At 45.3% G+C, this 27089-nt stretch overlaps 1 protein-coding gene across 1 annotated transcript in view; it reads left to right on the plus strand.

Annotated features, from left to right (window-relative positions):
* Positions 1 to 17584: 17584 nt before the first annotated feature.
* C1QTNF3 (C1q and TNF related 3) overlaps positions 17585 to 27089 on the plus strand; it is a 236635-nt gene continuing 227130 nt past the window's right edge. Inside the window, exon 1 of the mRNA XM_069745978.1 lies at positions 17585 to 17672. Within this exon, the coding sequence (XP_069602079.1) occupies positions 17655 to 17672 (18 nt within the window). The 5' untranslated portion in view covers positions 17585 to 17654. The remainder of the gene's footprint in view (positions 17673 to 27089) is intronic.

The following is a 27089-nucleotide window of genomic DNA, read 5'->3' on the forward strand; positions in this document are numbered from 1 at the left end:
GGATGCTAATCAAAAAAAAAAAAGAAATTGTTTAATAAAAATACTCACTCGCCGTGCTGACGCCACACCTTGGCCCTGACCTCTCTGCTCCCGCTGACTTCCTTCACCCTCACTTGAAGAAGCCTGTAAATATTGTATAAAGAAATTATTTTAAAAACTACAAATGACTGCGTATAGTAAGGAAATTGACATAATTACTCACCACACTCCCCTGCGCCGATTGGCTCGATTCTGACACAGTGGCCATTGTAGCACGTATGTTCTGGCATGAAAAAATGAAAAAAAAAAAATCAAAACTAAACCTAAATATGGCACATACAATAAAATATGCCCAAAATTTTTTACAACAACCACAATTGACTTTTGACTGATCGGACAAAGCAAAAATAAGAAAGCGACACCACAACGCCATACATTGCAAGAGAAGACAATCAATAGAAGAAACTATACAAGAATAGACCCAAACCAAAAAGCAAAAATAGACACCTATGTCCAAAAATGGACATATCAAAACTTTCTGAAAAAACATTACAGGCACAAAAATACAATGAAAGAGCAAAATAATGAACGCAATACTTTACAATTGCAACAAGACATGATCCTAAAAAACAACATCTTGTGACATCTAACCACAGAAAGACAAAAGGCAATAAAAACCATTCTAGATAACAAGCAATAAACATTACGGGACAACCGCTGTAAAAATATACAGCAACCCAAACATAAACCATAGCCAAATAGAAAATAAAACACATGGAATTTTTAAAAAAGGCCACCACCAAAAATAATATAAACAAATAAAAATTATACTACACACTTCGCAATGCAATCAGTCAATGAAGGAAGATATATGCCATACGGAAAACGACGTAAAAACATCAGCGATATTTTTTAAAATAAAGGGAAAGTACAATTGAAACTATAATGGCATAGCAGCAGCACGGAACTATACAATACAAAGACATCATAAATGTTGCCCCCCCACCAGCAAGAAAATACACTCAAGGAAAGAAAAAATAAAGCCAACAGCATAATCCAAAACACAGCAAGACATGAGCCAAGAAAATGCCACACAGTTACCACCAACAATAGAAACCAGAAAAACATGCACCAGAAATTTTACAAGACAAAATGAGCAAAAATCAATACATTGAACAACCACATGACACAAGAACAAAACACATAACCAAACCCAAACTAACGTAAAAAAAAAAAATAAAAGAAGAAAAAAAAAAAAAAAAGAAAATAAATGCAATCCTATTAACCCAGAAGAACATCAGAGCCAGACAAACAATTTTTCAATAACAACCCATAACCGTAATAGCACAGACCAAACATTACAAAAATATAGACAAATCAAGAAATAAAACACAGAATACAAAATGTGCAAAGAGAAATATATACTTACAAGTTTGGAAAGCAGATTCTCCTCTCAGTCTTGTCTTGTGTGATGACTTGTGAAAGACAATGGCAAACCCCTCGTTTCTTTATATATATAGGTTGTTTTTTTTGTGTCTAGACAAAGTCTAGACAATGTTTTGCATTTTTTATTGGAAAACGCATGCGTCGTACAACGCACCACGACGCAAGTACTTGCGTCGTCTGCGTTGTCAATACAAGTCAATGGGAAAAAAGGCGCATCGACGACGCAAACACGACGCAAACACGACGCATGCGTTTTTTAAAAGGTCGGCGCCGCCAGAAAAATGCAACATGTTGCATTTGCCGCGCCCAGACAGGTGCGCCCTAACGCCGCATGCGGCGTAAAACGCAACACAACGCATGCACATGCGGCCCCATGCGGCGCCAATGTTAAAGATAGGGCCGCACGACGCATGCGTTTTGTTGCGGCGGCGACGCTGCGGCACAAACCGCAAATGTGAACGTACCCTTAACAACACTAGAAAAATTAGTTATGAAACGACGATAAAAATTAGCAAAGCCCAAGAACTTCTGTAGACTCTTAAGAGATGTAGGCTGCGTCCAGTCACAAATAGCCTGAACCTTGACGGGATCCATCTCAATAGTAGAAGGGGAAAAAATATACCCCAAAAAAGAAATCTTCTGGACTCCAAAGAGACACTTTGAACCTTTTACAAACAAAGAATTGGCCCGCAGGACCTGAAACACCTTCCTGACCTGCTGAACATGGGACTCCCAGTCATCCGAAAAAACCAAAACATCATCCAAATACACAATCATAAATTTATCCAGATATTCACGGAAAATATCGTGCATAAAGGACTGGAAGACAGAAGGAGGATTAGAAAGTCCAAAAGGCATCACCAAATACTCAAAATGGCCCTCAGGCGTATTAAATGCGGTTTTCCACTCATCACCCTGCTTTATCCGCACACGATTATACGCACCCCGAAGATCAATCTTAGTGAACCATTTAGCCCCCTTAATGTGAGCGAACAAATCAGTCAACAACGGCAAAGGATACTGATATTTAACTGTAATCTTATTCAAAAGACGGTAATCTATACAAGGCCTCAAGGAACCATCTTTTTTGGCCACAAAAAAAAAACCTGCTCCCAAAGGGGACGAAGATGGACGGATATGTCCCTTTTCCAAGGACTCCTTAACATAATCACGCATAGCAGTATGCTCTGGCACTGACAGATTGAACAAACGACCTTTAGGAAATTTACTGCCAGGAATCAAATCTATAGCACAATCACAATCCCTGTGAGGAGGAAGCGAATTGAGCTTAGGCTCCTCAAAAACATCCCGATAATCAGACAAAAATACCGGAACCTCAGAAGGAGTAGATGAAGCGATAGAAATCGGAGGTGCATCATCATGAACCCCCTGACATCCCCAGCTTAACACAGACATCGTTTTCCAGTCCAAGACTGGGTTATGAGTTTGTAACCATGGCAGACCAAGCACTAAGACATCATGTAAATTATACAGTACCAGGAAGCGAATCACCTCCTGATGAACGGGAGTCATACGCATGGTCACTTGTGTCCAGTACTGAGGTTTATTCATAGCCAAAGGTGTAGAGTCAATTCCTTTCAAAGGAATAGGGACTTCCAGAGGCTCCAGACTAAACCCACAGCGATTGGCAAATGACCAATCCATAAGACTCAGGGCAGCGCCTGAATCCACATAGGCATCGACGGAAATGGCTGATAATGAACAAATCAGAGTCACAGACAGAATGAACTTAGACTGTAAAGTACTAATGGCAACAGACTTATCAACCTTTTTTGTGCGTTTAGAGCATGCTGATATACAGATATCGTTGCAACGTCACGCTTTTTGTGACGTAGCAACGATCCCGCTAACGATCTCGTTATGTGTGACAGCGACCAACGATCAGGCCCCTGCTGGGAGATCGTTGGTCGCCGGGGAATGATCAGGACCTTTTTTTGGTCGCTGATCACCCGCTGTCATCACTCGATCGGCGTGTGTGACGCCGATCCAGCGATGTATTCACTTGTAACCAGGGTAAACATCGGGTTACTAAGCGCAGAGCCGCGCTTAGTAACCCGATATTTACCCTGGTTACCATTGTAAAAGTAAAAAAAAAAAAACAGTACATACTCACATTCCGATGTCTGTCACGTCCCCCGGCGTCAGCTTCCCTGCACTGACTGTCAGCGCCAGCTGTAAAGCAGAGCACAGCGGTGACGTCGCCGCTGTGCTGTGCTTTACGGCCGGCGCTGACACAGTCAGTGCGGGAAGCTGACGGCGGGGGAATCGGAATGTGAGTATGTACTATTTTTTTTTTTTTTACTTTTACAATGGTAACCAGGGTAACTATCGGGTTACCAGGCGCGGGCTGGGCCGGGTGGAAAAGGGGCATGTGCCCCCTGGGCCGGTCACCAAGCAGCTGATTCGGGCTGCTGGTGGCCGGCGCTGTGTTGTATATGTCCTGGCAGCTGCCTCACGGTGGAGCTGCAGACACGCCCCTTGCCCCCTGTGTGTGCGGCCGGCTGCTGAGGTAGAGAGGGGACACTGCTGCATGTAACTGCTGGAGATCTGCATGTGGATGGCTCAGATATCAGTGAGTACAGTAGTACCTTCAGCTCTCTGAGTGTGGTGAGGAGGTGAACGCTGCTGCTCACCTCCCGATAAGTCCAGGGCCGGTCTCTATAGTATCAGTGGCCGCTCTGCTGATGCTCACAGAGTTATTGCAGGGGTCTGAACTTTCACCCTGTCAGTGCCAGGTCATCAGCTCCAGGGTCACCAGACTGCAGGAAAGTTCAGTCTCCTGCAATAAATCTCCCTATACCGAGAGTGAGCACAGACTGTCTACAGAATCCAGCACTGGAGTGATCAAGCCTGAACCTGGTGACCAGACATCACATGCTATATACATGGCCCTGTATATATACAGTGCATGTATGTCCTGGGTAGAGTTGAGCGACCTTGACCTTTTTAGAGTCGAGCCGGGTTTCGCGAAACCCGACTATCTCAAAAGTCGGGTCGAGTGAAATCGGCCGATTATGACGTAAAGTCGGGATCGACCGAAACACGAAACCCAATGCAAGTCAATGGGGCAGCATAGTCGGCAGTGAGTGGGGGCCAGGAAAACACCTAGAGTGCCCATTTTAATGTCAAAACCATCCATTCTTCTTAATGAAGCTTGTCAAGCGTAATTTACCTTATAATAATTGGAAGGCATTTGAAATTGGGGGTCATGTGGCTAAAGTTGTGGTGGGTAGGGCTGGTTCAAGTAATTAGTGGGCCCAGGAAATCTGGACCACGTCACGGCAGTGGAGCAGGGAGAGGTAAGTATTTCAACTTTGCAAGTGCTGTGAACCTGAGCAAGCAGGGGGGGCCCACTCGTTGGCATTGGCACTGGCACAGGGCCCCTCAAAGTACAGCGGTGTGTTTGCACGGCGGGGGCGCCTCCCACCGGCAGCAACACTTTTGCGTACCATGAGAGGCCCTGTGCCAGTGACGTCGCCAACTAGTATTCCTCCCCCCACCTGATGAAGGAACCTGCACTTTCATCTGCACCTTCCTGTTTGTCCCCGTGTAAGGTGGTATGGTATGCGGGAAGGGGGACCTGACTTTCAGCAGGGTCACAATCTTGCAGTGTAGCGTGCACGGGAAATGTTGCGTTATGGGTCAATGTACCAGCAGACTCATCTATCACTGGCTGGGCAATGGGCAGGATGAGGAGGAAACACAGATATAAGCCCAAAGAATAAAGTGGGCTAAATGCAGTTCAAAATTGGTAACACAGGACTAATCAGGGGGCATTGCAGTGGAGGACAACTGGAATGAGAGGCTGACACAGAGAGTAGGCCCAAATCAGTAAGTAGTCGAAATGCAGTTCAAAATTGGCAACAGTAGTAAACAGGCGGCACAGCTTTGTTCAGTGGAGGAGAACAGCAAGGAGTGGCAGACACCGATAGTAGGCCCCAACCCAACTAGTAGGCCAAATGCAGTCTAACATTAACAACTACTTAACGAGCGCCTGAAAACGGAATTTCAGGACAGGAAACCAGGAGAACAGCAAGGAGCGGCAGACACCGATAGTAGGCCCCAAACCAACTAGTACGCCAAATGCAGTTGTTCCGTTTAACCACAATTTAATGAGAGCCTGAAGATAGAAGTTCAGGAAAGGCAACCTGGAGAACACCTTGGAGTGGAACACACCATCTCTCTACACCCCATACCCAATTTGTAGGTCTAATGCAGCGTAGTTTCCAACAACTACTAAACGAGAGCATGATGATCGAAGCATTGGCGAGGAAACCTGGGGAACACCTTGGAGTGGAACACACCATCTCTCTACAGTGGAACACACCATCTCTCTACACCCCATACCCAATTTGTAGGCCTAATGCAGCGTAGTTTCCAACAACTACTAAACGAGAGCCGGAAGATCGAAGCAATGGAGAGGAAACCTGGGGAACACCTTGGAGTGTAACACACCATCTCTCTACACCCCATACCCAATTTGTAGGCCTAATGCAGCGTAGTTTCCAACAACTACTAAACGAGACCCGGAAGATCGAAGCAATGGAGAGGAAACCTGGGGAACACCTTGGAGTGTAACACACCATCTCTCTACACCCCATACCCAATTTGTAGGCCTAATGCAGCGTAGTTTCCAACAACTACTAAACGAGAGCCGGAAGATCGAAGCAATGGAGAGGAAACCTGGGGAACACCTTGGAGTGTAACACACCATCTCTCTACACCCCATACCCAATTTGTAGGCCTAATGCAGCGTAGTTTCCAACAACTACTAAACGAGAGCCGGAAGATCGAAGCAATGGAGAGGAAACCTGGGGAACACCTTGGAGTGTAACACACCATCTCTCTACACCCCATACCCAATTTGTAGGCCTAATGCAGCGTAGTTTCCAACAACTACTAAACGAGAGCATGATGATCGAAGCATTGGCGAGGAAACCTGGGGAACACCTTGGAGTGGAACACACCATCTCTCTACAGTGGAACACACCATCTCTCTACACCCCATACCCAATTTGTAGGCCTAATGCAGCGTAGTTTCCAACAACTACTAAACGAGAGCCGGAAGATCGAAGCTCAGGAAAGGCAACCTGGGGAACACCTTGGAGTGTAACAAACCCTCTCTCTACACCACGGAAGGGCTGATTCTTAGGAAGGAAGGCTGTCGGAAAGAAGCAGGGCGCGTCCGAGGGTGATTATATTCTTATTAGGTATATACTCACCCTCGGACGCGCCCTGCTTCTTTATTTGTAATGAATGTTTATTTGCAATGTGGTTTTGACTTACTCTATTTTTTTGGTAAATAATGATTTTATTATTTTCATTGTTTTGCATCTTCTTGGCAATAATATAAAGAAGACGCGACAGGACAACACTCGGTGGATGCCATATCTGAGTTTAAAATTGAAAAAACCTTTCAGTTAACTACTTGCAGGAGAAAGTTATTGTAGCTGGTGGCCATTTTTAGTACTGTACCAGATTTTTGTTGTATGTGTTTGTTTTTAATGTTAAAATGTCTGCATTTGATATCTCTCCAGTATTTTCTTTTTTATAAGCAAAATACTTATTTTTATATTTTCTGATGTTGGTTCCAGGGGTACACGGGCAGCAGTGGTGTGGTCAGTGGAGGCCTAGTGGAAGGAGTGACCGCAGACAGGCATCGAAGGCCTAAAATAATAACACATGGCTGTAGGCAATTTTAAATTGGTTCCAGGGGTACACGGGCAGCAGTGGTGTGGTCAGTGGAGGCCTAGTGGAAGGAGTCACCGCAGACAGGCATCGAAGGCCTAAAATAATAACACATGGCTGTAGGCAATTTTAAATTGGTTACAGGGGTACACGGGCAGCAGTGGTGTGGTCAGTGGAGGCCTAGTGGAAGGAGTCACCGCAGACAGGCATCGAAGGCCTAAAATAATAACACATGGCTGTAGGCAATTTTAAATTGGTTACAGGGGTACACGGGCAGCAGTGGTGTGGTCAGTGGAGGCCTAGTGGAAGGAGTGACCGCAGACAGGCATCGAAGGCCTAAAATAATAACACATGGCTGTAGGCAATTTTAAATTGGTTCCAGGGGTACACGGGCAGCAGTGGTGTGGTCAGTGGAGGCCTAGTGGAAGGAGTCACCGCAGACAGGCATCGAAGGCCTAAAATAATAACACATGGCTGTAGGCAATTTTAAATTGGTTACAGGGGTACACGGGCAGCAGTGGTGTGGTCAGTGGAGGCCTAGTGGAAGGAGTGACCGCAGACAGGCATCGAAGGCCTAAAATAATAACACATGGCTGTAGGCAATTTTAAATTGGTTACAGGGGTACACGGGCAGCAGTGGTGTGGTCAGTGGAGGCCTAGTGGAAGGAGTGACCGCAGACAGGCATCGAAGGCCTAAAATAATAACACATGGCTGTAGGCAATTTTAAATTGGTTCCAGGGGTACACGGGCAGCAGTGGTGTGGTCAGTGGAGGCCTAGTGGAAGGAGTGACCGCAGACAGGCATCGAAGGCCTAAAATAATAACACATGGCTGTAGGCAATTTTAAATTGGTTACAGGGGTACACGGGCAGCAGTGGTGTGGTCAGTGGAGGCCTAGTGGAAGGAGTGACCACAGACAGGCATCGAAGGCCTAACATAACAAAAATGTCAATACAATGGTATTGTCAGTGGCAGGCATTGAAGGATGTCAGCGCATAGACTAAACATTGGTGGAGCTGTGAGATAATTTTGCAAGTGGTAGAGCACTGTTTGAGCTGGGGTGGGGGGAAACTGTCTTGTGGCCGGCGGTACAGGCCCAGGGCCCCTCATATTACAACGGTGTGTCTGACGTTGGGTGCGCACCACCACCGCCAGAGACACTTTATTGTACTAGGAGGGACCCAGTGGCAGTGCCATCGACCAAAAGCGGGCTCACCCACCTCTTCAGACAAACTGCACTCTCACGGGTGCTGTCGCCAAGTGTCGATACCACGGCCCCGTGTGGGGAGTTTGGCCATTTAGTGAGGTGTAAACATGTCGTATGCTGGACAATCAGGTGCAGAAAATTACGAGATTGGAAAAGGCATTCAGAATAGTCCACAGGTAAGACCTTTTCATAGGAAAGCTAGGTGTCAGCCGGGCAAGGTGGGGCAAAAGATTTCGAAATCCAGTTGTGGTTCATTTTAATGAAGGTTAGATCATCTACATTTTGGGTAGCCAGACGAGTCCTTTTTTCTGTTAGTATTGAACCTGCAGCACTGAATACTCTTTCTGATAGGACACTAGCTGCCGGGCAAACAAGCTCCTGCAATGCATATTCTGCCAATTCTGGCCAGGTGTCTAATTTTTATGCCCAGTAATCAAATGGGAATGACGGTTGAGGGAGAACATCGATAAGGGATGAAAAATAGTTTGTAACCATACTGGACAAATGTTGTCTCCTGTCACTTTGAATTGATGCTGCAGTACCTGTCCTGTCTGCGGTCATAGCAAAATCACTCCACAACCTGGTCAGAAAACCCCTCTGGCCAACGCCACTTCTGATTTCTGCCCCTCTAACTCCTCTGGTCTGCTGGCCCCTGCAGCTCGTGTGAGAACGATCACGGGCGCTGTGTGCAGGGAATGCCAGAAGCAAACGGTCAACAAGAGTTGATTGTTTGGTTGCTAATATTAGTTCCAAGTTCTCATGTGGCATTATATTTTGCAATTTGCCTTTATAGCGAGGATCAAGGAGGCAGGCCAACCAGTAATCGTCATCATTCATCATTTTAGTTATGCGTGTGTCCCTTTTGAGGATACGTAAGGCATAATCCGCCATGTGGGCCAAAGTTCCAGTTCTCAAATCTGCGGTTGTGCTTGGTTGAGGGGCAGTTTCAGGCAAATCCACGTCACTTGTGTCCCTCAAAAAACCAGAACCCGGCCTTGCCGCGCCACCAATTTCCAGTGGCCCTGGAAAAGCTTCCTCATTAAAAATATAATCATCCCCATCATCCTCCTCGTCCTCCTCCTCCTCTTCGCCCGCTACCTCGTCCTGTACACTGCCCTGGTCAGACAATGGCTGACTGTCATCAAGGCTTTCCTCTTCCTCAGCTGCAGACGCCTGATCCTTTATGTGCGTCAAACTTTGCATCAGCAGACGCATTAGGGGGATGCTCATGCTTATTATGGCGTTGTCTGCACTAACCAGCCGTGTGCATTCCTCAAAACACTGAAGGACTTGGCACATGTCTTGAATCTTCGACCACTGCACACCTGACAACTCCATGTCTGCCATCCTACTGCCTGCCCGTGTATGTGTATCCTCCCACAAAAACATAACAGCCCGCCTCTGTTCACACAGTCTCTGAAGCATGTGCAGTGTTGAGTTCCACCTTGTTGCAACGTCTATGATTAGGCGATGCTGGGGAAGGTTCAAAGAACGCTGATAGGTCTGCATACGGCTGGAGTGTACGGGCGAACGGCGGATATGTGAGCAAAGTCCACGCACTTTGAGGAGCAGGTCGGATAACCCCGGATAACTTTTCAGGAAGCACTGCACCACCAGGTTTAAGGTGTGAGCCAGGCAAGGAATGTGTTTCAGTTGGGAAAGGGAGATGGCAGCCATGAAATTCCTTCCGTTATCACTCACTACCTTGCCTGCCTCAAGATCTACAGTGCCCAGCCACGACTGCGTTTCTTTCTGCAAGAACTCGGACAGAACTTCCGCGGTGTGTCTGTTGTCGCCCAAACACTTCATAGCCAATACAGCCTGCTGACGTTTGCCAGTAGCTGCCCCATAATGGGAGACCTGGTGTGCAACAGTGGCAGCTGCGGATGGAGTGGTTGTGCGACTGCGGTCTGTGGACGAGCTCTCGCTTCTGCAGGAGGACGAAGAGGAGGAGGAGGGGTTGCGAACGGCTACAGCCAATTGTTTCCTAGACCGTGGGCTAGGCAGAACTGTCCCAAACTTGCTGTCCTCTGTGGACCCTGCATCCACCACATTTACCCAGTGTGCCGTGATGGACACGTAACGTCCCTGGCCATGCCTACTGGTCCATGCATCTGTTGTCAGGTGCACCTTTGTGCTCACAGATTGCCTGAGTGCATGGACGATGCGCTCTTTAACATGCTGGTGGAGGGCTGGGATGGCTTTTCTGGAAAAAAAGTGTCGACTGGGTAGCTCGTAGCGTGGTACAGCGTAGTCCATCAGGGCTTTGAAAGCTTCGCTTTCAACTAACCGGTAGGGCATCATCTCTAACGAGATTAGTCTAGCTATGTGTGCGTTCAAACCCTGTGTACGCGGATGCGAGGCTAAGTACTTCCTTTTTTCTAACCATAGTCTCATGTAGGGTGAGCTGGACTGGAGAGCTGGAGATCGTGGAACTAGCGGGGGTGCCGGTGGACATGGCAGACTGAGAGACGGTGGGAGATGGTATTGTTGCCACCGGTGCCCTAGATGCAGTGTTTCCTACTACGAAACTGGTGATTCCCTGACCCTGACTGCTTTGGCCTGGCAAAGAAACCTGCACAGATACTGCAGGTGGTGCGGAAAATGGTGGCCCTACACTGCCGGAAGGGATGTTGCGTTGCTGACTAGCTTCATTGGCCGAGGGTGCTACAACCTTAAGGGACGTTTGGTAGTTAGTCCAGGCTTGCAAATGCATGGTGGTTAAATGTCTATGCATGCAACTTGTATTGAGACTTTTCAGATTCTGTCCTCTGCTTAAGGTAGTTGAACATTTTTGACAGATGACTTTGCGCTGATCAATTGGATGTTGTTTAAAAAAATGCCAGACTGCACTCTTTCTAGCATCGGATACCTTTTCAGGCATTGCAGACTGAGCTTTAACCGGATGGCCACGCTGTCCTCCAACAGGTTTTGGCTTTGCCACGCGTTTTGGGCAAGATACGGGCCCGGCAGATGGAACCTGTTGCGATGTTGATGCCTGCTGCGGCCCCTCCTCCTCCGCTTCAGAACTGCTGCCGCCTGCACCCTGTTCCCCCAATGGCTGCCAATCGGGGTCAAGAACTGGGTCATCTATTACCTCTTCTTGTAGCTCGTGTGCAACTTCGTCTGTGTCACCGTGTCGGTCGGTGGTATAGCGTTCGTGATGGGGCAACATAGTCTCATCAGGGTCTGATTCTTGATCAGCACCCTGCGAGGGCAATGTTGTGGTCTGAGTCAAAGGACCAGCATAGTAGTCTGGCTGTGGCTGTGCATCAGTGCACTCCATGTCAGATTCAACTTGTAATGGGCATGGACTGTTAACTGCTTCACTTTCTAAGCCAGGGACGGTATGTGTAAAGAGCTCCATGGAGTAACCCGTTGTGTCGCCTGCTGCATTCTTCTCTGTTGTTGTTTTTGCTGAAGAGGACAAGGAAGCGACTTGTCCCTGACCGTGAACATCCACTAACGACGCGCTGCTTTGACATTTACCAGTTTCACGAGAGGAGGCAAAAGAGCTAGAGGCTGAGTCAGCAAGATAAGCCAAAACTTGCTCTTGCTGCTCCGGCTTTAAAAGCGGTTTTCCTACTCCCAGAAAAGGGAGCATTCGAGGCCTTGTGTAGCCAGACGACGAACCTGGCTCCACAGCTCCAGACTTAGGTGCAATATTTTTTTTCCCACGACCAGCTGATGCTCCACCACTACCACTACCCTCATTACCAGCTGACAATGAACGCCCCCGGCCACGACCTCTTCCACCATACTTCCTCATTGTTTTAAAAACGTAAACAAACTAACGGTATTTGTTGCTGTCACACAAATTACACGGTGAGCTATAACTTCAGTATGATTTAGCTACCCCTTTACAGGTGAGTGAGACCACAACGAAAATCAGGCACAATGTTACACACTCTGTTGTTGGTGGCAACAAATGAGAGAGATGCCACACACGCAGGACTGTCACTGAAGCACAAATGTAAATATTAATCTCCCACTGATTTGATTTTTTTTTTTTTTTTAAGGGAGACTTTAGGAAAAAAAAAAATAGAATAAAATGATTTTTTGAGGAAGAATTTAGAAACCAAATAAAATAAAATGATTTTTTCAGGGAGAATTTAGAAAACAAATAAAACAAAAAAAGGCTTTCTATGGCCCACTGAGTGAGAGATGACGCACACAGGAGTCAGGAGTGGCACACAAGCCCAGAGGCCAATATTTATCTCCCACTGATTGATGTAGTGATTTTTTCAGGTAGATTTTGGAACCCAAATCAAGCTAAAAAAAATAATAGGCTTTCTATGGCCCACAATTGGAGAGAGAGAGAGAGATGGCACACCCAGGAGTCAAGACTGGCACACAAGCAGAAAGGGCAATATTAATCTCCCACTGATTTGTTTTTTTGGTTTTTTTTTTCAGGGAGACTTTAGTAAAAAAAAAAAATAGAATAAAATGATTTTTTGAGGAAGAATTTAGAAACCAAATAAAATAAAATGATTTTTTCAGGGAGAATTTAGAAAACAAATAAAACAAAAAAAGGCTTTCTATGGCCCACTGAGTGAGAGATGACGCACACAGGAGTCAGGAGTGGCACACAAGCCCAGAGGCCAATATTTATCTCCCACTGATTGATGTAGTGATTTTTTCAGGTAGATTTTGGAACCCAAATCAAGCTAAAAAAAATAATAGGCTTTCTATGGCCCACAATTGGAGAGAGAGAGAGAGCTGGCACACCCAGGAGTCAAGACTGGCACACAAGCAGAAAGGGCAATATTAATCTCCCACTGATTTTTTTTTTTTTTTTTTTTCAGGGAGACTTTAGGAAAAAAAAAATAGAATAAAATGATTTTTTGAGGAAGAATTTAGAAACCAAATAAAATAAAATGATTTTTTCAGGGAGAATTTAGAAAACAAATTAAACAAAAAAAGGCTTTCTATGGCCCACTGAGTGAGAGATGACGCACACAGGAGTCAGGAGTGGCACACAAGCCCAGAGGCCAATATTTATCTCCCACTGATTGATGTAGTGATTTTTTCAGGTAGATTTTGGAACCCAAATCAAGCTAAAAAAAATAATAGGCTTTCTATGGCCCACAATTGGAGAGAGAGAGAGATGGCACACCCAGGAGTCAAGACTGGCACACAAGCAGAAAGGGCAATATTAATCTCCCACTGATTTGTTTTTTTTTTTTTTTCAGGGAGACTTTAGGAAAAAAAAATAGAATAAAATGATTTTTTCAGGAAGAATTTAGAAACCAAATAAAATAAAATGATTTTTTCAGGGAGAATTTAGAAAACAAATAAAACAAAAAAAGGCTTTCTATGGCCCACTGAGTGAGAGATGACGCACACAGGAGTCAGGAGTGGCACACAAGCCCAGAGGCCAATATTTATCTCCCACTGATTGATGTAGTGATTTTTTCAGGTAGATTTTGGAACCCAAATCAAGCTAAAAAAATAATAGGCTTTCTATGGCCCACAATTGGAGAGAGAGAGAGAGATGGCACACCCAGGAGTCAAGACTGGCACACAAGCAGAAAGGGCAATATTAATCTCCCACTGATTTGTTTTTTTTTTGTTTTTTTTTCAGGGAGACTTTAGGAAAAAAAAAATAGAATAAAATGATTTTTTCAGGAAGAATTTAGAAACCAAATAAAATAAAATGATTTTTTTCAGGGAGAATTTAGAAAAGAAATAAAACAAAAAAAGGCTTTCTATGGCCCACTGAGTGAGAGATGACGCACACAGGAGTCAGGAGTGGCACACAAGCCCAGAGGCCAATATTTATCTCCCACTGATTGATGTAGTGATTTTTTCAGGTAGATTTTGGAACCCAAATCAAGCTAAAAAAATAATAGGCTTTCTATGGCCCACAATTGGAGAGAGAGAGAGAGATGGCACACCCAGGAGTCAAGACTGGCACACAAGCAGAAAGGGCAATATTAATCTCCCACTGATTTGTTTTTTTTTTGTTTTTTTTTCAGGGAGACTTTAGGAAAAAAAAAATAGAATAAAATGATTTTTTCAGGAAGAATTTAGAAACCAAATAAAATAAAATGATTTTTTTCAGGGAGAATTTAGAAAAGAAATAAAACAAAAAAAGGCTTTCTATGGCCCACTGAGTGAGAGATGACGCACACAGGAGTCAGGAGTGGCACACAAGCCCAGAGGCCAATATTTATCTCCCACTGATTGATGTAGTGATTTTTTCAGGTAGATTTTGGAACCCAAATCAAGCTAAAAAAATAATAGGCTTTCTATGGCCCACAATTGGAGAGAGAGAGAGAGAGATGGCACACCCAGGAGTCAAGACTGGCACACAAGCAGAAAGGGCAATATTAATCTCCCACTGATTTTTTTTTTTTTTTTCAGGGAAAATTTATAAACCCATTAAAAAAAATAAATAAATAAATAGGCTTTCTATGGCCCACTATCTGAGAGAGAGAGATGGCACGCTTAGGACTGGCACACAAGCCCAAAGGCCAATATTAATCTCCCTTTTTTTTTAAGGGAGAATTTATAAAACCAAAAAAAAAAAAAATAAATAGGCTTTCTATGGCCCACTATTTGTGAGAGAGATGGCACGCTCAGGACTGGCACACAAGCCCAGAGGCCAATATTAATCTCCCACTTTTTTTTTTTTTTTCCAGGGAAAATTTATAAACCCATTAAAAAAAAAATAAAATAAATAGGCTTTCTATGGCCCACTATCTGAGAGAGAGAGATGGCACGCTTAGGACTGGCACACAAGCCCAAAGGCCAATATTAATCTCCCACTGATTGATTTATTGATTTTTTCAGGTAGAATTTAAAACCCAAATAAAGCAAAAAAAAAAAAAAAGGGCTTTCTATGGCCCACTGAGTGAGTGATGATGCACACAGGAGTCAGGAGTGGCACACAAGCCCTGAGGCCAATATTTTTCTCCCACTGATTGATGTAGTGATTTTTTCAGGTAGATTTTAGAACCAAAATCAAGCAAAAAAATAAATAGGCTTTCTATGGCCCACTGAGTGAGAGATGGCACACACAGGAGTCAAGAGTGGCACACAAGCCCTGAGGCCAATATTTTTCTCCCACTGATTGATGTAGTGATTTTTTTTAGGTAGATTTTATAACCCAAATCAAGCAAAAAAATAAATAGGCTTTCTATGGCTCACTGAGTGAGAGATGACACAGACAGGGATGGCACTCTAGCAGAAATGTCAATCTTAATCTCCCACAAAAAAAAAAAAAAAACAGGGAGTGTCCTTCAATTACTATCTCCCTGCAGTAATCTCAGCCAGGTATGGCAGGCAGCAATAAGGAGTGGACTGATGCACAAATTAAATAAAAAGTGTGGACAAACAAACAAGATAGCTGTGCAGAAAGGAAGGAACAAGAGGATTTGTGCTTTGAAAAAAGCAGTTGGTTTGCACAGCGGCGTACACACAGCAATGCAGCTATCAGGGAGCCTTCTAGGGCAGCCCAATGAGCTACAGCGCTGAGGGGGAAAAAAAAAAATGTAGCTTCCACTGTCCCTGCACACCGAAGGTGGTGTTGGGCAGTGGAAATCGCTACAGCACAAGCGGTTTTGTGGTTAATGGACCCTGCCTAACGCTATCCCTGCTTCTGACGAAGCGGCAGCAACCTCTCCCTAAGCTCAGATCAGCAGCAGTAACATGGCGGTCGGCGGGAACTCCCCTTTATAGCCCCTGTGACGCCGCAGACAGCAAGCCAATCACTGCAATGCCCTTCTCTAAGATGGTGGGGACCAGGACCTATGTCATCACGCTGCCCACACTCTGCGTTTACCTTCATTGGCTGAGAAATGGCGCTTTTCGCGTCATTGAAACGCGACTTTGGCGCGAAAGTCGCGTACCGCATGGCCGACCCCGCACAGGGGTCGGATCGGGTTTCATGAAACCCGACTTTGCCAAAAGTCGGCGACTTTTGAAAATGAACGACCCGTTTTGCTCAACCCTAGTCCTGGGCCAGGTGCAGGATTGATCCATCCAGTGTATATAACATTGTATATCTGTGCCTATGGTATACCACTATCAGGGGCGTAACTACAGAGGTTGCAGCAGGGCCCGGAGTGTTAAGGGGCCCCTAAGCACGCGGAGCTACAAAATGGGCCGCCGGCCCTCTAAATCGTCTGCGCAGGCCCTGGTGCGTGCTCTTTTGGTGAACGCGCTGACCAAGGCCGTGGCGGCCCACATGAGCACAGCCCTCATTCGTGCTTGCGTACATGGCTGCAGCTTTTGTCAGTGAAGGCAAACAGGAGAGCGCACGCACCAGGGCCTGTGCAAAGGTTTGAAAAGGCCGCCACTGTGTGCACAGACGCCCGAGCCTCACTGTGTCTGACCCTGGCCAGAACCAGCATCAGAGAACAGCGCTCTCCTCACCAATCCCCGGCCAGCATCTGCCCCACGTCCTTAGCACCTCCGATGCCGGCTGGACAGTGGACCCTCCTCATCCTCCACTATCTCAGGTGAGAACCAAGATGAAAACTTTTGTAAGTATATGCAGCATTTGCAGTTTGACCTGTCTAATGTATATTGTATACTGTTGTATATACATTATATAGGTGAAACTGCGGTACGTACATTATATAGGTGATACCACTGTGTGTAATATACTGCGACCACTGTGTATAGGCCATATAGGTCAGCCGCAGTGTTTATGTGCGTGTGTGTGTGTATATATATATATATATACATACACAGACACACACACATTTGTACACACACAGCGTCTGGCCTTTATGGGCTATACATAGCGGTCGCAGTATATTACACACAGTGGTATCACCTATATAATGTACATACCGCAGTCGCGGTTTCACCTATATAATGTATGTGTGAGTGTGTGTGTGTCTATGTATGTGTGTGTGTGCGCGCGTGCATGTATGTATGTGTATGTATGTATATATATATGTGTGTGTGTGTGTCTATGTATGTATGTGTGTGTGCGTGCGTGCGTGCGTGCATGTATGTATGTGTGTCTATGTATGTGTATATATATGTGTGTGAGTGTCTGTATGTGTGTGTGTGTGTCTATGTGTGTGCGTGCATGTATGTAAGTGTGTGTGTGTGTATATGTATGTATATATATATATATATATATATATACGTAATTGTGATGCCCGGAACCAATCAGTGCTGGTGTCACTGTCTTCGCCTTCAGACAAACTGAACATGAAGAGGACGTGCAGGATGAGCTGCTTGATCCCGGACGTCCTCTTCATGTTCAGATTGTGTGAAGATTGAGACAGTGACACCAGCACTGATTGGTTCCAGGCATCACGTGTCATAACACCACATAACAGCCTCTGTGGGAATGGCGCTGGCACAGGAGGTGAGTATAGGCTTTCTTAGTTTATTGGGGCCGAACACTTAGGGGTTGTCCTAGTAGTGGACAAGCCCTTAAATATTTGGTGCTGCTCAGTTATGATATATATTGCCTGCATGGTGTAAATCTATGTCTGTATATATACACTGCACATACCACTCCTCCTGTCCTGTATATATACACTGCACAGTACCACTCCTCCTGTCCTGTATATATACACTGCACATACCACTCCTCCTGTCCTGTATATATACACTGCACAGTACCGCTCCTCCTGTCCTGTATATATACACTGCACAATACCACTCCTCCTGTCCTGTATATATACACTGCACAATACCACTCCTCCTGTCCTGTATATATACACTGCACAGCACCACTCCTCCTGTCCTGTATATATACACTGCACAGCACCACTCCTCCTGTCCTGTATATATACACTGCACAGTACCGCTCCTCCTGTCCTGTATATATACACTGCACAGCACCGCTCCTCCTGTCCTGTATATATACACTGCACAGCACCACTCCTCCTGTCCTGTATATATACACTGCACAGTACCACTCCTTCTGTATATATACACTGCACAGTACCACTCCTCCTGTCCTGTATATATACACTGCACAGCACCACTCCTCCTCTCCTGTATATATACACACTGCACAGTACCACTCCTCCTGTCCTGTATATATACACTGCACAGTACCACTCCTCCTGTCCTGTATATATACACTGCACAGCACCACTCCTCCTGTCCTGTATATATACACTGCACAGTACCACTCCTCCTGTCCTGTATATATACACTGCACAGTACCACTCCTCCTGTCCTGTATATATACACTGCACAGTACCACTCCTCCTGTCCTGTATATATATATATACTCTGCATCGTACCACTCCTCCTGTCCTGTATATATACAATGCACAGTACCACTTCTCCTGTCCTGTATGTATATATATATATATATATATATATGTATATATATATATGCACTGCACAGTACCACTCCTCCTGTCCTGTATATATACAATGCACAGTACCACTTCTCCTGTCCTGTATGTATATATATATATATATGTATATATATATATATATACACTGCACAGTACCACTCCTGCTGTCCTGTATATATACAATGCACAGTACCACTTCTCCTGTCCTGTATATATATATATACAGTCATGGCCAAAAGTATTGACACCCCTGCAATTCTGTCAGATAATACTCATTTTCTTCCTGAATATGATTGCAATCACAAATTCTTTGGTATTATTATCTTCATTTAATTTGTCTTAAATGAAAAAACACCAAAGAGAATGAAGCAAAAAGCAAAACATTGATCATTTCACACAAAACTCCAAAAATGGGCCAGACTAAAGTATTGGCACCCTCAGCCTAATACTTGGTTGCACAACCTTTAGCCAAAATAATTGCGACCAACCGCTTCCGGTAACCATCAATAAGTTTCTTACAATGCTCTGCTGGAATTTTAGACCATTCTTCTTTGGCAAACTGCTCCAGGTCCCTGATATTTGAAGGGTGCCTTCTCCAAACTGCCATTTTTAGATCTCTCCACAGGTATTCTATGGGATTCAGGTCTGGACTCATTGCTGGCCACCTTAGAAGTCTCCAGTGCTTTCTCTCAAACCATTTTCTAGTGCTTTTTGAAGTGTGTTTTTGGGTCATCGTCCTGCTGGAAGACCCATGACCTCTGAGGGAGACCCAGCTTTCTCACACTGGGCCCTACATTATGCTGCAAAATTTGTTAGTAGTCTTCAGACTTCATAATGCCATGCACACGGTCAAGCAGTCCAGTGCCAGAGGCAGCAAAGCAACCCCAAAACATCAGGGAACCTCCACCATGTTTGACTGTAGGGGCCGTGTTCTTTTCTTTGAATGCCTCTTTTTTTCTCCTGTAAACTCTATGTTGATGCCTTTGCCCAAAAAGCTCTACTTTTGTCTCATCGAACCAGAGAACATTCTTCCAAAACATTTTAGGCTTTTTCAGGTAAGTTTTGGCAAACTCTAGCCTGGCTTTTTTATGTCTCGGGGTAAGAAGTGGGGTCTTCCTGGGTCTCCTACCATACAGTCCCTTTTCATTCAGACGCCGACGGATAGTACTGGTTGACCCTGTTGTACCCTCGGACTGCAGGGCAGCTTGAACTTGTTTGGATGTTAGTCGAGGTTCTTTATCCAACATCCGCACAATCTTGCGTTGAAATCTCTTGTCAATTTTTCTTTTCCGTTCACATCTAGGGAGGTTAGCCACAGTGCCATGGGCTTTACACTTCTTGATGACACTGGGCACAGTAGACACAGGAACATTCAGGTCTTTGGAGATGGACTTGTAGCCTTGAGATTGCTCATGCTTCCTCACAATTTGGTTTCTCAAGTCCTCAGACTGTTCTTTGGTCTTCTTTCTTTTCTCCATGCTCAATGTGGTACACACAAGGACACAGGACACAGGTTGAGTCAACTTTAATCCATGTCAACTGGCTGCAAGTGGGATTTAGTTATCGCCAACACCTGTTAGGTGCCACAGGTAAGTTACAGGTGCTGTTAATTACACAAATTAGAGAACCATCACATGATTTTTTGAACAGTGCCAATACTTTTGTCCACCCCCTTTTTTATGTTTGGTGTGGAATTATATCCAATTTGGCTTTAGGACAATTCTTTTTGTGTTTTTTCATTTAAGACAAATTAAATGAAGATAATAATACCAAATAATTTGTGTTTGCAATCATTTTCAGGAAGAAACTGAGTATTATCGGACAGAATCGTAGGGGTGTCAATACTTTTGGCCATGACTGTATATATACTCTGCATCGTACCACTCCTGCTGTCCTGTATATATACAATGCGCAGTACCACTTCTGTCCTGTTCTCGGATAGGCGACATTGGTCTTTGGGAGGGTTAATATTGGTTTATTATTTTCAGGAATACTATGGGAAAATAAAAAATATATATATATTGGAAAACACATTTAAATGGATTATACCAAGTAATCCCCTTTCCCGAGAACTTTGTAGTTGCTGGGGTCCGAACGCTGGGACCCCCATGATCTCGAGAACCGGCGCTCTAAAGAAGCGATCAATCGTGCGCACTGCGACGGCATTCACACATAGCTCTTCAAATAACGCCTTTAAGAGGAGCGTTGAAGAACACAACACAGTATAGGAAAATCCACTGATCGGGTGTCGGGGAGTGTTATAGTCTGTGGGCTGGTGGGGTTTGTGTGGCATTGCTCCTTTTTTGTTCCAGCACGGCCCTGGACAGCAACTTTGTACTGGTTTTATTCCCTGCACATAGTAGGGCAGCTGAAGGGTTCAGGTAGCAGTGTCATCGCCCTGTGTTGTTCTGTAGCCCACATTCCCACCCTGACTATATACAGTGGCAACTAAGGGGTAGACAGCAGTTCCTTATGAATAGTAGGGTCAGTGGGTAAATGTGTCTACCTGTTTTACAATGGTATGGCCCAAATGTGAGCTGAGGTAAAACATTGCCAGAAGCTAAGAGGCACTAACATGTCCATACACAGGCACTAATGCCCTCACACTTCTGCCAGTATGTACTGCCGTGTGTGTGGCAGTAGTTTTTCTAATAGTCTTATCACACCTGTCTGCCATACTTCCTTGAGGCGGGATGGGAACTAAAGTTGACGTGTTCTAATATTGAGCTCCCATTTCCCAGCTCTGGAAATTCAGCACTTACGGTTGGAGGATTGGCAGTGATTACATGGTTTAGAGGAGCACACTTCCATTTATAAGGGGTTGACCCCGTCAGGCTGGGTTTACAGGAGGGATACCCTCCGCGAGGCTGGCGGTTGTGGTGTGTATACAGAATGTAAACTTCACTCTTGTGAACCCAGCCTACAACTAATTATGTAATGGTGCATGTATTACTAATGCAGATGACGTTTGCGTGTGTCGCCATTTCTAATTCATCTATATATTTTGGCATGGGGGGACCTCATTTGACAGTTCGCAGCGGGGCCCATAACTTTAGTAGTTACGCCACTGCTCTGTAGTAAGCTCTGTTCTGCTCCCATATGTCTGTAGTAAGCTCCGTTCTGCTCCCATATCTCTGTAGTAAGCTCCGTTCTGCTCCCATATCTCTGTAGTAAGCTCCGTTCTGCTCCCATATGTCTGTAGTAAACTCCGTTCTGCTCCCATATCTCTGTAGTAAACTCCGTTCTGCTCCCATATCTCTGTAGTAAGCTCCGTTCTGCTCCCATATGTCTGTAGTAAACTCCGTTCTGCTCCCATATCTCTGTAGTAAGCTCTGTTCTGCTCCCTTATCTCTGGAGTAAGATCAGTTCTGCTCCCATTGTCAAGGTAAAAATATACGTCTTTATACACTTTTGTACTTTTATATACTCTTATGCTGTGAAACAATAAGTTTTTCCCTTTGCTTGCCACATGCAAATTTAACTGTATTTAAGATGGCTGCCAGTATTCACCTTTGCCCTACTTTCAGGCTGAAGGAACAAGTTGCACATTCCAGAAGGACAAGTAACATTTCTCTGGAATTCGAAACTTAACAAGATGTGGACAAAGAAAGATTCATCAGATGATGTCAGAGCCAATCAGAAGGACAGAATACTAGATACATTGCTTAACCCCTGCCTATCCCCGCCCTCTGCACACCTTCCCCCAATGGACCATGTAATATTGTGTTTTAGGAAATAAAGTTCAGTAGTTGCTGTGACGTTCCCACTACGTGTGGACACACGAGCATGCTATGAGTTTGAACCAGCATTGTGTCTGACTCATTCTTATCCGGTACCAACATGCTTTAAATCTGATTTGGAATGACTGGTGGATGAAGGGTATTGTCGTGACGACCCCGACAATTTGGCGCAACCAACGTGGGGCGTGGCCCGCGATCCGAGACCCCCTGGACCCATACCTGGACGTCCGTGGACGACACCCGTAGTGGCTGACCTCGAGGACTGATCACCCTCCAAACACGGTAAGTGGAGATCACATACTATGTATGTGTCACACTTGCTAGTGTTTCAGCCGTTATTGGTTAGTCTGTGGTCTCCTTGGGTCTGGGGAGTGACCGGTCGAGTGGTGAGACCGAGCGCGATCCCGTGCCACGCTTCGAACCAGCAACTGAGAGACGTCGCACTCTGCGCGTCCTCGTGTACACCACACCTCCTCCACTGGTCATTGTACTCCATTCAACCACCCTACCCGTGACTGTTGCCTAGTAGTGATAGAGTGAAAGATTGAGGAAGTTTGTGGATTGGGGGCGGCTTTGAGAAAGGGATAGGAGACGCAGCCTCTGTGATATTGTACCAACTAGGTAATTAAGACGTCCCGAGAGGGGACCACCTGTTTTTCTGTGGAGGGCTCTCACTAGGAGACCGCCTCCCGACTGGTTAGAATATCGTGACAGGGTAGACTGTTAATCACGGGTGTTCAGGGGTTAGGGACAGGATATCGAGCGCGAGGCTCTTTATTCATAACACGTCGAGCGCGAGGCTCCGTGTTGTTTTTTGAAGGGAAACCTGTGTTGTTACCGCTGTCAGTGATCCTGGGCTGCAGCAGGGCATAGTATTCTGTGAGTCATGTTGCGTCTCTTATGGCAGAAGAAGTCCGTGCCCCACAAGTTAGATGAGGATGCTGTGGAAGTCAAGACAATAGTAGAGTCACGGGAGGGCAAGAAGGCAGTCAAGAATGTTGAAAGATGAAGGACTGTTAGAACAAGTGCAAGCTCATCTGCGAGTTGCGCGAGGATAAAGAATGAGGGATGGAAAGAGGTTGATGGAGAGGGAGGATGAGAGGATGCAGAGCCCGTGTTTGGCTATAAAATACCTCAATTATTAGTTTTTCTGAGGTGTTCTGGCATAGGAATTGTGTGAAGGTTTTGTAGAAATTAATTGAGTCTGAGAACTGCTGTATTTCGTCACTCTGTGTGGTTTTCCGAGACACCCAATGGGAGGGGTGAACCCCTGCGCGAATTGTTTTTTTTTTTTTTACTTCTCCTCTTTGTGCTGCCGGCCAGAGAAAGGGGGGCCAAAGTTTCCAGAAGAACTTAACCCAGTCTGTATCAGCAGCTGCAGCGATCCTCACTCGCTCTCTAGTCCCCCTCCCCTCGCAGCTTCAAGGACACAACTCGCAGCTCGCTTCCTTATCAGTGGCCCAAGAAGCAGAAGACTTCAGCTCCAGCCCCCCCTCCCTTACACAAATCAACTCTTAAGCTCCAATATTCATTTTAACCCTGTGTCTGGAAATCTCCCTCGCCATGTTAATTCTCAGACCAAGATAGGACAGATGGATTTGTAAATATTGCGGTCAGACAAACCCAGACTGGAGAAATGCTTGTATAATCTGTGCTGCAACTCGACCTAAGTGAATTACACTGATTCCTGTCCAGATAAGATCACATGTAGTGATGTAGTGATATAAGAAGCTGACACAGGATAGTGGGTAGTGGGGACATTAACTTTGGGAGTAGGCTGACAGTAATCCTTTTGGGAAGGAGCTGTAGACCAGCATGTCATGTCACCCCCACCCGGTCATCTAGTCACCCCCACCACCAGAGAACCAACCACACCAGGTAGTGTAAGACAGATACAGGAGTATTATCCCTGGAAGCCCTCTGACTAGCTAGCTACGCTAAAATAATTGGCTGACCCTGAGAACAAACCTTTCCCAATTTACAGACAAAGACAATATGATGGACGTATAAGTGCACCTGAGCAGACCTAGAGAGTTGGTGAGCCAAGATGATGGTCAGATGGTATTTATGTTATATAACCCCTATGTAGATGAATATAATGAGATGTGTTATTAAAAAAAAAAAAAAAAGGGGGGGATAGCGTTGTTAACCCTGTCAGTTAGAATATGCCTATGTCACGTTACTTCAGTATGTGGGTAATTTTTTTTTTGTTTTTTGTTGTGTGCACAGACAGAGCAGGAAGCCATTGTTGCCACTGTTAGTTTTCGCAAGTATCTGGCAGATCTGAACTGTCGGGCTTCGGCCTTGAAACTTCGGTTCTGCCTTGGTCAAGTGATATTTTTGGGTCACTGTCTCCTTCAGGGTGCCAGACACCTCACAGAAGAAAGAAAAAAAATAGCCGTCAGCTCCCTTCCATTCCCAAAAGATGTGACTGAGCTCCAGCGTTTCCTTGGACTATGTACTTATTGTTGTCAGTGGATACCGGACGCATCCCGCATAATGCAACCTCTCTACAAGGCCCTGAAAGACTGTTCAAGATATGCTGATGATTTTGGCAGATTTCACACATGATACGCTGTTACTACGGAAGACACTGTAGTGCACGGAGCTGCACTCACTCCCTCCCACCGTCAGCACAAGAAGCAGAACGTCAGGCTCTGTCTACTGCATGTACTTTGGCCAAGGACAGGCGGGCTAATAAATACACAGACTCACTGTAAGCATTTGGTATTGTTCATGATTTCGGAGCCTATGAACCAATCGAGGATTTGTTACTACCGCCGGGACTCAGTGAAGAATGTTGAAGCTGTTAAAGCCCTCATGGACTCAATCGAATTACCTACCCAGGTGGCCATTATCAAAGTTAAGGAGCATGGTACTATGGAACAGGCCACAGACTGTTGGTAACGCCTGTGCGGATATGCAAGCAAAAGACGCTGCTCTCCTACCCGTTGAACTGACCATACCAGCTATGGTGACCACACGCCCTCACTCTAAACAGTTACAAGAAACACTGACTCTACAGGAACCTGATGATCTATGCCAGACTGAGGATTTCTGCCGGACCTCGCAAGACCGCTTAATGACGATGCAGAGAATGTCTCCAAAGGAAGAAGTGAAGCAGTGGAAAGCTGATGGAGCACGTATGGACATGGTCGCTGGAAAAAGGACCAACTTGTGTGTCTCCCTAAGCGGATGTACCCTGCTATTGCCATGTGGGCGCATGGGCCCACATATCGAGGTATCTGTCAGACCTGCTAACCCGGTCAACTTCAACGTGTACCCCCGAAGCATCTTGCTAAGCCCGACTATCCTTTCCAAAGGCTCCAGGTGGACCACATCACGTTGCCGAAGTCTGGAAGGTATGAATATTGTCTGGTGGTTGTCGACATGTTCTCCAGTTGGCCAGAAGCATTCCCCGTTACCAACGTGACTGCAAAGATCACAGCAAAGAAACTGGTGATGGAAGTTATATGCAGATATGGTGTTCCAGAAGTTGCTGAAAGTGACCAAGGCCCGGCCTTTTCTTCTCATGTGTATCAGGAGGTTCTGACAATGCTTGGATCCACTGTAGCCCTCCATACTCTCCACAATCCAGTGGGAAAGTTAAGAGGCTGAACGGCACACTGAAGGGACAATTGACCAAAAATGATGCAGGAGACTACGGCTCCATGGCCAGGGCTCTTACACATTCGTACTACCCCTATTGCAAAATATGGCCTGTCCCCATATGAGATATTGTTTGGTGCTAGGTTCTCAGTTGCAAATTTTCAGTCTCAGTAGTTGTCAGAAGAAACTGACCGTGCTGTTCAATATGTTATTCAGCTTAGTAAAAAATGTTGCTAACACCCATGTTTTAGTTTCTTTTTCCCTTCCAGGTTCAGCAGAAACCGATATTGGTCACAATTTGATGCCTGGTGGTTTTATGGTCGTGAAAAGCTATGTCAGTAAAACTTGAAGGAAAGAGCACCTGAATCCACGCTTCACACTGCAAAAGAGACCGGACCAGCGCTTACTCATAGTGATGATCGAAGGAAAATGTTGTTGTTGTTTTTGGTCCTAGGGCCAGGGGTCATCCTCGCCCCTACCTCCCCGGCCCCTATTGTAAATAAGAATCCCGGTGCCACTATTCTCTGGGTAAACCTAACGGCCCCGGTAAATATCTGGTGATTTGATTTCTGCGATGTAGTCAAGTGCCCCGAGACTCAGCGGTTGGTAGAGGGAATTATCCAGTATTATATATGTGTTACCAGAGATAACAATTGTACTGGGAAGATATTTTCATAATGTGTTTAATAGTATCGGATACTATGGGAATTTAGGCCATATACAGCTCCAGGATATTAGCTTCAGACCAACCAAGGCCCCCGTTACCAGTACAGCTAAAACAGGCCCAGGTGAACGTTTGCAAAATATAGTTAACGAAGTAATCCCCATTCCAGGTCTTAGTTGGCAAGAAGTTTTCTCCATAGAAACACAAACAGCCCCAAGGACAAATTTATGGTTAGAATGGGTAAGATACAATGTAAGAGTCCAGAATATCTCTGTAGGATGTATTGCTTGTGCTGCAGCGGATACACATCTATACACACATGCATTGTCTTTTCCTGATGACAATACTACTGCCTGTGTTATGAATCTGTTGAAGGGTCTAAAGTCCACTGATTGCTCAGATTATGTCCCACTAATTCATGAAGAACCCAAACTAAAGGTCCCAGGGGGATA

The sequence above is a fragment of the Ranitomeya imitator genome, chromosome 1 (assembly GCF_032444005.1).
Source record: "Ranitomeya imitator isolate aRanImi1 chromosome 1, aRanImi1.pri, whole genome shotgun sequence".
Classification (NCBI taxonomy): Eukaryota; Metazoa; Chordata; class Amphibia; order Anura; family Dendrobatidae; genus Ranitomeya; species Ranitomeya imitator.